General features: G+C 40.1%; 1 protein-coding gene across 4 annotated transcripts in view; it reads right to left on the bottom strand.

Moving 5' to 3' along the window:
- Nucleotides 1-328: 328 nt before the first annotated feature.
- The window catches only part of LOC143130731 (GTPase IMAP family member 9-like), a 42,365-nt gene continuing 32,451 nt past the window's right edge, over nt 329-10,242 (bottom strand). For 3 of the 4 annotated variants that reach the window (XM_076290009.1, XM_076290077.1, XM_076290161.1), the window contains 2 exons: nt 1,927-2,040; nt 329-1,599 (listed from right to left, as the gene is read on the bottom strand). In XM_076290009.1, the coding sequence (XP_076146124.1) occupies nt 614-1,599; nt 1,927-1,942 (1,002 nt within the window). In that variant the 5' untranslated portion in view covers nt 1,943-2,040 and the 3' untranslated portion in view covers nt 329-613. Of the gene's footprint in view, nt 1,600-1,919; nt 2,041-10,242 lie in introns of all 4 variants that reach the window. The other variant, XM_076290238.1, reaches the window with a different exon arrangement.

The following is a 10,242-nucleotide window of genomic DNA, read 5'->3' as shown; positions in this document are numbered from 1 at the left end:
AGTGCCCAAAAAGCGTTACAAAATGGCCACTGAGTGGAGGGACGTTATCCTTTCACCCCTGTCTGTTGGTTGTTCAGTTAGTTAGCAGGATAAGTGAATAGGTCAAGGCTGGGTATCTGAGTAATGAGTTAAGCTTGGTAGTTGGCCTAGGCTTAGGATGTCAATGGTGGAGATCACATACAAGTGATGTTCAATGGCAACCCAATGGCAATGGCAGCATTTGGAAAAAAAACTGAAACTGGTCACTAATACACATTTATTTGTGATGAAGAATGGTCTGTGCAAAAAGGTTTTAAAAAATGATCATCAAATTGCTCATCAAATTGTTTTTAATTGTTTCAAATTGTTTTTTAACATTAGCACAAATATTACATTCACACAGAGATAACACATTCAGAATATTTGGCAACATAGAACAATGATATAATATTCAAAACTAGCAAATAAATCATAAATCATGACAAAGCTTTATTTCTGAAATTATTTTGGTTTCTAGGAACAGCTAACATTAATATGATATTGTAACTAGCTAAGCTTGAATATTTTAACGTACTCCAAAGGATTGTTACCCTGGCTGTGTTTTTTGTTTGGCCCATTCAACTTAAATGCTCATTCAACGTTTTCTCATATGATATCCCAAGCCTGTCGCAAAGCCCAGTACGACCCCTGCCACTAAGAGTGCAGGACATGCAATAGCAGCCACCGCTGCCTCAACTACACACGCTGTTACCACGGCTGCAGCTCCACCAACACCTACTCCTGCAGTCGCACCCATACCTGCAGAAGCTGATCCATTTTTCAAGGAGGGAATACATCCTCTATCCCTTATCCTTATCTTCTCCCTCTCATCTGCTCTGATCTTTTCCTCATATTCTTTCTTTTTCTTTTCCTCCTCTTGTTGCTTTTTTTTGTTCTCCTCTTCAATTTTTCTCTGAGCTTCTTCATACATCTTATTAGTATAGTGCTTTTTACCATTTTTTCCCCACATTTTTTCAACTATCTGCATAAGATCTTTTACTTGTTTGCGATTTAAGATGTCGTTGTTTTCAAACACAAAATGGCCACCTTTGCAGTCCTCTTTCACTTTTTTCAGCTTTTCATTTGCAGCTATAAAATTGTCAATAGACTTCTTCCCCAAGTCTGCACCTCCTGTGAAGAGCAATATTGTGAAATCTGATGCCTTTTCACCAAAGTTGTCTTGGATCCACTTGACCGCATTGCCTTCCTCCTCCGTAAACCTCCCCAGCCTGATCACCAAGAGAAAGGCATGAGGTCCTGGTGCTGAGACCTCAATACACTTCTTTATCTCATCTTCCTCATTGTCTGAATTGCCAAAAAGTCCTGGTGTGTCAATCACTTCAATGTTGTATCCAGCTACTTTCTTAGATACAATGTTGTCTCCAGCTACTCCCTTAGATTGAAAGTTGTCTCTAACTATTTCCCTAGATTTCTTTGAACTGGTCATTGTTACAGGATTTGGGGAGCATTCCACTTTAAAGGCCTCTACTTCTCCCAGGATGGTGTTTGCTGAGGAACTCTTTCCAGCTCCGGTCTTGCCCACCATAACAATTCGGATGGTTTCTAATTTTTCTGATACTTCTGCAAAACAGTGTTAAATACAGTTTATACATTGCAGGTTGCCATTTTAAATATGCAATTCTAAGATATATAAATGAATAATTTTGGACATGCCATTTTTTCATAATTTTTTTTTAAAAAGATGTAAACGGTTATTTTTGATTCCATGTTTCTACCACATTGTATTACAACCTTTTGGCATGTGGCAGTTGTCATTTTCAGTCAGAACAAACATATTGGTGAAGAGAAAATTATTAAATTAAATTGATATTTGCCAGCGGTATGAATAATTTTGGGGTTAACTGTATATACAAACATATAATATATCTTAAACATCTTACATCTCACCTGTCATTTCCATCATAGCTGGTAAGCTGGATGACACAAAATGGTTTATTTGTAATCAATGTGCCCTGGTTGAAAGACAGAGTGTGTCTGCAGATTTTCTCATCTCACCGGCATCTAAGAGAAGAGAAACCAATCAAAGGTCAAGCCCCTCTGACAGCCCTGATTTATTTTTATGGTTAATGTTGTGAATATTTCCCAGACAACAGAAGTCCCAAAAGGAGGAAGTATTCCCACTATGGTAAACCAACAGCAAGGGGTCACATGATTTCAAAGAATTTTCCTTTAATCTCAGCAAAATGCAAAGGAGGCACACACATTAGATTAGATTAGATTAGATCAGTGCTCGAATTACGTGGGAGCCAGAGGGAGCCGAGCTCCCATAGAGTGAGGATTGGCTCCCATGAAAGCAACAAAGTCAAAAATCTGAGGGGGTCTCTGATATCTAAAGGTGTCTGGCATTGTAATTTAATCTTAAACAACCGGTCATTATCCATCCCTGTGCGATCTCTTACCATTACAGACGTTAAATTAAAATATAGGCTACTACGGGACGTAGACCTACCCTACGCTCTTGAACGCAGCATGATGACACTTCACCACCACTAGAAAAGCCGCATACGATCAATTTGACAGCACTCGCAAGTCTGAAGAAGTTACCCTGCTTTGATGAGAATGTTTTGTCTATTTACATAGGCGTTCATTGGGCTAGCCTACATGGGTTGCTACGTGCGGAAAAGTCCTGTTTGCTGTTGAACTTACCTCTTCTGGCTTACTGCCTTACCTCTTCTATGTTGATTAACAAAGCCATAAATTATGGCCCATAATGCAGCTTACTTCAATGATTCTGTGAACTGATCTGTAGCTATCCTCTGTCATTCAGAGCTCCGGAAAGTTCCCAGATATTTTGAAACACCTGTTAGCAATCTCTGATGGCGGAATAGCCTATTCAATGGCTACCCGACAACATCAGTGCAAATTTCAAAATTGTTCGTCTATTTATTCCCACGGTTCAACACACGAGACGACTGAACGCCCAGGTGTTGTTACTACAGTTGGTCCCAGTTAAAATTGACACTTTATTCACGATCATGGTGAATGGTGAAATGTAAGTACAACTGCAGCCGCTTGGGGGCAGCATAGTCCGCTGTGGCGTTCCACGGTCGAACCAGACGGCGCATTCGACAGCAAGGGCTGTGATTGGCCGAGTTTTCAGTGCGTTTCTCTGTGTTTTTAGAAGCCCCTGCAACATGCTAGTCCACTGTAGCCTAAGCCTTGTACATAATTAGGGCCTGAGCACCGAAGGGCGCAAGGCCCTATTGTTTTTGTAAGGATTATTAGGGCCCGAGCACCGAAGGGCGCAAGGCCCTATTGTTTTTGTAAGGATTATTAAGTGTGCTTGCAAAGCAGCACACTTATTGTTGGGGGCCAAGCAGAGAAGCTGCGGGGCAACCCATAGTGTTTATACCTTTTCTTATTAGGGGTCCGAGCAGCGTAGCTGCAGGACCCCTATTGTTTCTGTACCGTTCATTTTTTTGCCAAAATTCTGTAAAAGGCATACTGCAGCCTAAACCGTAACTCCAAAACTCTTGAAATTTTCAGGTATGGTTACCAGTACCCCCCTCTACCCATAACCCAAAATTTGGGGTACTGCACCCAAAGGTGGCGCTATTGAAAAAAAAAGTTAATTATGCTTATTTCTCCTTACCAGATTCACCTAGACTCAAAATTCTTTCAGAATATTAATCTCTAAACTCAGATGCATCTTTTTGGCCCTGGTCTTATGGTCTACAAATGTTTACTTTTTCCACAATTTCATGGAAAAGCCAAACATTATAAAAAGTTTCACACTCTTCAAAAATAATCGAATTTTCACCAAAATTCTCACAGACAATGGTTAGACCAAGCCTCACAAAAGTTATCGCTCAGCATTTTGATATTTTGTTCCATTTCAGAGATATAGGCCAATAAAGTTAGACCACTTAGGCCTTTTTTCCTAGATCACCTATATTCCTATAAACAGTAAGTCCTAGAAACTTGACATTTTCAAGTATTGTTACCAGTACCCCCCACTACCCATAACCCAAATTTGGGGTACTGCACCCAAAGGTGGCGCTCTTGTCAAAAACGCTTATTTCTCCTTACCAGATTCACCTAGACTCAAAATTCTTTCATCATATTAATCTCTACATTCAGATGCATCTTTTTCACCCTGGTCTTATGCTCTAAAAAATTTTACTTTTGCCACAATTTCAGAGAAAAGCCAAACATCATAAAACGTTTCACAGGCTTTAAAAATTATCAAATCTTCACCAAAATTCTCACAGACAATGTTTAGACAAAGCCTCACAAAAGTTATCAAAAGAATTTGGATACGTTGTTCCATTTCAGAGATATAGGCCAATAAAGTTCGACCACTCAGCCCATTTCTCCGATTTCACCTATATTCCTATATGAGTATTTTTTTTTTCTTGGATAACAACCATACAACCATCATTAGGTGGATACCATTAACAGTGCACATTTTCAGATCTGTACTCTTTTTTATAAAGTCCTTAATTCTATTGTCAAATGTATGCTAGGAATTTTTTTGATGTTGTGTGTTTGCCAACACACATTTTCACCATTTCAATGTGACTGCTCAATGTGTATGATTGTCAGTGGCTGAGTGGGATAATGTCTAGTGCTGGTGTTTGTTAGGTTGAGAGTTCGAATCCTGCTAGAGCTTTAGGCTCAAGATGCACATGCTATTGGTTATTGAAGATTCACACTATTGAACAGCACCTGAATGACATCAGACAATTAACATTCACACTCATTAGTTGCCAAGAATCAGAATGCCGACACACTCTATGACATATAGGGGAACTTCTTTGTTTACTATTTTTCCTTCATCATTAAGTCTATCATATGTATATTTCATCCATTACTGTTCTTCTCTATAAATGTCTAATTGCCCCAGAATATCCAAAAGTTTTCAGGTGTACTCTTTCAGGAAAGCCCTTTATTTTATTGTCAAATGTATACTTGGAGTTTTTCTTGTGTGTTTACCAATATACATTTTCACCATGTGAATGTGACTGGCAAAGATGTAGGATTGACAGTTGCTTAGTGGGATAATGCCTTGTTCTGGTCATCCTTATGTTGAGAGTTCAAATCCCACCTGAAGCATTAGTGTTCAAATACTGTTGGGTTGTGGAGGTTAGCATACTAGAATAGAATGCTGTTGGGTTGTGGAGGTTAGCACACTATAACATTACAGCATTACAGCTACTTGTCAATATGGACTTGTAGTGCAAGGCAAGTATAACTGTATAATTATACGCTGTTTATCTTATTGACTCCGACACAGAACCCACCACCACAAATACAATTCAATTCTGTGGGAAACACTGCCTTCCATTATCAAACCCTTCATCTTATCCACAACAAATAAATAGTCCTGTAGAATCAAGTATTGTTAAAATACTGTTGGGTTGTGGAGGTTAGCACACTATAATGTTACAGCACAGGGTAATCCTAATTTTATGCATCAAATTTATTCCAATCCAACTCAAAAGTTTTGAACGACACAAAGTGAAGGTTTTATCCAGATCAAAACCAAGAATAGAATATAGCCGCAAGCGGCAATGGCGGGCCCGAGCACCTGCGGGCCGCAACCCATGACATTTCAGAATCCAACAAAGCACCGACGTGGTGCATTTGTAAAATGTACATATTTGATGTGTGTGTTATTTGTTTTTGCATGTTATTTTCTGGCACATTTACTTGCTTGGCCAGGTGGGGCAATATGCAAGGCAGGCCCATTGTGTGTCATCATAATCATAATATATATTAACCTGAGAAATTTCAGATTATTCATTTTAAGCAAATAACATTTTTGATACACTTTTTGGCCAGATGGTGGTGCTATATTAGGCATGTGAATTACACATGTGAATATCATCACAATAATGATATCCAAAATGTTTGTAAACTTTCAGATCAACCAATAAAGGCATTACCAATTTCTGGCACATTTTCCTGCTTGGCCAGGTGGTGGCGCTATGCCAGGCAGGCCCATAGGGTGTCTGGATATCATCATAATTATAATATCTATTAACCTGAGAAGTTTCAGACCATTCATTCAAAACATAGAGCATTTCTGGCATATTTCCTGTTTGGCCAGATGGTGGCGCTATGCTAGGCCTGTGAATTATGCATGTGAATATCATCACAATAATGATATCCAATATTTTATAAAGTTTCAGATCAATCACTTAAGGCATTGTCCATTTCTGGCACATTTCCTGTTTGGCCAGGTGGTGGCGCTATGCCAGGCAGGCCCATTGGGTGTCTGGATATCATCATAATCATGATATCTATTGACCTGAGAAGTTTCAGACCATTCATTTAATGCACTGTGATTTATGACACATTTCCTGTTTATGTGGTGAAATATTAAAATCATATCAAATATATTACAACATTCAAAAATCCATTCACAATTTAACATCAGCGACATCTTGGCATAATGTTTGCCAAATTTCAAATGAATCTGACAAACCGTCTAGGAGGAGTATGTTCAAATTGATCATGTGACATCAGTATAATTGTCATTCTTTCTGTTGCCAGTTGGTGGCGCTATGCCAAACATGCATTATGGGCATGTGAATATTATCATTAACATGGTCTTCCATGACCTGTGAAATTTAAAACATTTCAAGCCATGCATGGTGAATTATGACACATTTATTGTTTATGTGGAAGGGTATTAAAATTAATAATTTCGCCATTTCGTCAAATTACAACATATCAAAAAAACGCTTCACAATTTATCATCAGGAACATGTCCACAACGCACAAAATCTCAATTACCTCACTTCCTGTGGGCGTGGTTAATGGCATGTTAATACAAAAGTTGTTTCTTTTTGGGAGTTACATACACCCACCAAATTTGGTGTGTGTATCTAAAACTATATGCAAACCACAAGTCACAGTGACATAAGGGGGCGCTATGGAGTTGCTGGGCAACGCCCAGTGCCAAGCTTTTATCCCTGTCTATTCACTGTATCACTAGATGTGTGTGCCAAATTTCAAGACTTTTCGTTTATGTTAACCACCTCAAAATATTTGCCAACCACGGGATCAGTCACCTAAGGGGGCGCTAGCGAGGCCCTGGGCCACGCCCGGGGTCAAGCTCTTGTACCTAACTGCGATGTGTGACACCTGACGTCTGTGCCAAATTTCAAGAGTTTTCGACCATGTTAACCACCTCAAAAACAGGGAAGCAAAAAAGTAGAATAACAATAATAATAATAATCCTTACAAAAACAATAGGGCCTTGCGCCCTTCGGTGCTCGGGCCCTAATTATGTGATCTAATCCAATTTCAGGATCCTTGTTTCCCTTTGAACAACCCATTTTCAAGATTTGATCCAATCCGATAGCTGAAATCCGGTAACTGAAATCCGATAACCGAAATCCGATCACGTTTCTTTTAAACAATTGTGCCCAAACAATCAAAGCATATGTAAAACTAAAAAGCTATGCTATCATGTTCGTTTTGCTCGGACCCCGTAAATCACCGCTTGCGGTTATATTTATTATTAAGTGTGCTTGCAAAGCAGCACACTTATTGTTCTTCTTAAGTTTTCTTATTAATATTATTATTATTATTCCCGTCTCCCTAATTTTTTTCCAGCTCCTGTGCCTAGGCCCTTTGAGACAGAGACACCGTTCCAACTTTAAAACGTCCGGGCAGTACCGGTGTAACTTGCTCGAGAAGATGACGTCAAGTGGGCGTGTCGTTCGTCCGCCATATTGGATTGAATAGAAAGCGAAACTAAATTTTCACAGGTCACAAATTTGGTCCGAAACTTGACGTACATTATCCTTGGACCAAGCCTCACAAATGTTAGCGGAAGGATTTTTGATTTTCGAAAGCGTTTGCCCGTCACAGCCAAACGAAATCGGCGGCGAAGCTCCGAAACAGGAAGTCGTCCATATCTCAGGAACACTGTCACATATCGATACCAAATTTTGTATATGAACTGGGGACTCCAGTGTGAGGGTGCATAAGCTAAAAAAAAAAAGAAATATTCCAAAAGTTTCCATGATTTGGCAAAGCACCCACAGGTATTTGGTAACTCTCACCATTCACCTTTGCACCATTCACCTTCTATCACAATGCCTTCCAAGTATGCTCAATGTCTCTGGGTAGCCACAATGTCTCAGGGGCAACCTTGCACAATCATTAAATCCTTGCTCTGCCATGGGATAGTATGGACTTACGAACTGAAATAGCAAGGAGAACAGTAGCTATATATAGCTTACATAATAGAGTTGTTTTCACATTGACGGTATTCAAATTCAATTTTTCATTATTGTTAAATATCATGATGGGAGAGTATTATTAAACATGTTACAAGTATGCAAATGCATACGTTTACGGTCATTTAGGTTTTACTGTGTTGTTTTGTTGTAAAGACATGCAAGGCATTCTGGGCCGTAATGAAAAGTGGTCGGCAGCACTCCATAGGCTACGTATTAATATGAATAGGTGTTTCTGTAAACCTAGGGACAATAAACAGCTATCTCTGTTACAAAAACGAGCTGGTAATCGCTCATTGAAGAGGGAACTATGATAAAAAAGATTGTTTTCCTAAAAGCATGGAGTTGACGAAAGAATAAGCAAGCAATGTCACTTTAATGTTAAATAGCCTAACGCTAGGTTGGCAACGTTGTATTACATTTCACTGAATACGTGTGAGCTTCACAAGTAAGGAAGGTGCAAATATTATGTAATTTATCATGGGAAACCTCCCGGGGCCCGTCGCTACCCCCGCAATGCAATTGCTGGAAAATTCTATACAGGTCCTTTCTGACTACCGGCGTGCCTTTGACCAGGCCAAGGCTACAGCGCAGACGCTCACAAATTAATTGGGGGTTCAGAGTACATTTGAAAATGTTAGAGCACGGAGAGTGAAGCGAACTATCGGAAGATGAGCGCTTAACCGATGCAGAGAAATTCTTCAAAGTGCAGGTATTTAATGCAACTCTGGACATCATAATCAGTCAGCTCTCCCAACGATTTGCAAGTATGCGGGAAACTTGTCATGTGTTTGAGTCTTTACGTCCTATGACCCTTCAACTCGCAGGTGATAATGAACTGCTTGAAAAGGCAAGACGTTTGTCAGACCATTATAGCAGGGACATTGCACCGACATTCCCAACACAACTCCTCTCATTCAGGTCTTGCTTTAAAGCAGAGATTTCACAGAAGTCATCTATTTTTCAACTTGCCAAAATGCTGGTGGTAGATTATGACAGTGTAACTGTTACGAAGATACATAAGCTACACCCAGGTACACACTGATACTGATTGTTTTGTTTATTTTTAATGGCACCTGCTACACAACAATTACGTGTGGCTGACGGTCCCTCAGGGGGTGGGGCTACACCCTTAATTGACTGCGATGAGGGCACCTGTGCTGGTGATTTGGGTTTTGGGAGCATGGCGTTTTGCAATGGAGAGTTGGGTTGATGCTGAAGACGGCGGTGGATGTTCTTTCATATTTTGGCCTGGTCTGATCAGCCGGAGGCCTGCCAAGTTTCTCCAGGATAGGAGGGTGTCCCTTTGAATGAGCGACGGGTTTTGCATTGTTTTTGGTTCTATAGTTTTGTTTCGAGTACGTCGCCGAGTTGCCTAGTATCCACGCCGGGTTATACCAACGCCAGCACTCACTTGTACACGGGAAATATCTGGGAATACACCAAAGATTTTTAAACAAACTAAAAAACTGCACGACCTCGGAAGGAGGACAAAGAACCGCGCGGGCTCTTCCGCGATAAGGCAGCGGCCCTGAGAACAGTCCCCGTGAAACGAGGTAAGCTCCATCTCCTGAGGGGAATCTGTCTGGTGCCGTTTTTTTTTGCTTGTTTACACGCACAACATGCACACACACAAACACTTGTTGCTCCCGTTTCCCTCCACACATGTTTACGGGGGGTTTTACGAGCCGGGAGGGTTAACTGGGACGTAACAATTGGGTGCTCAGGTCCGGGATAGAAACTGTGGGTTAGCTGATTAGTTTGAATAGCTCGTTAGCAAACATTGGAGTTAGCTATTAGTATTGGCTGGACATAGACTGGAAATCAGTTGTAGCTAATAGTTTTCAGTATTTTATTGGTTTCTTTTGTTAGTTTTGTAAATATTATTTGTTTAGCGTGTGTTTGCTCACTGTGTATTGGCCATTTTAATTCATTAACGTCAGTAGTTGGACACTTCGTCGACACTGAAAATGAGTGAACCATTTGACGTACAAACTTTTCTAGGCGA

Source organism: Alosa pseudoharengus, unplaced genomic scaffold (assembly GCF_046254945.1).
Source record: "Alosa pseudoharengus isolate Yale_2024_CS ecotype anadromous, Long Island Sound unplaced genomic scaffold, YU_APseudo_1.1 YU_APseudo_1.1_scf_1, whole genome shotgun sequence".
In the NCBI taxonomy this organism is placed as follows: Eukaryota; Metazoa; Chordata; class Actinopteri; order Clupeiformes; family Clupeidae; genus Alosa; species Alosa pseudoharengus.
This window is presented reverse-complemented; position numbering and strand designations above follow the sequence as displayed.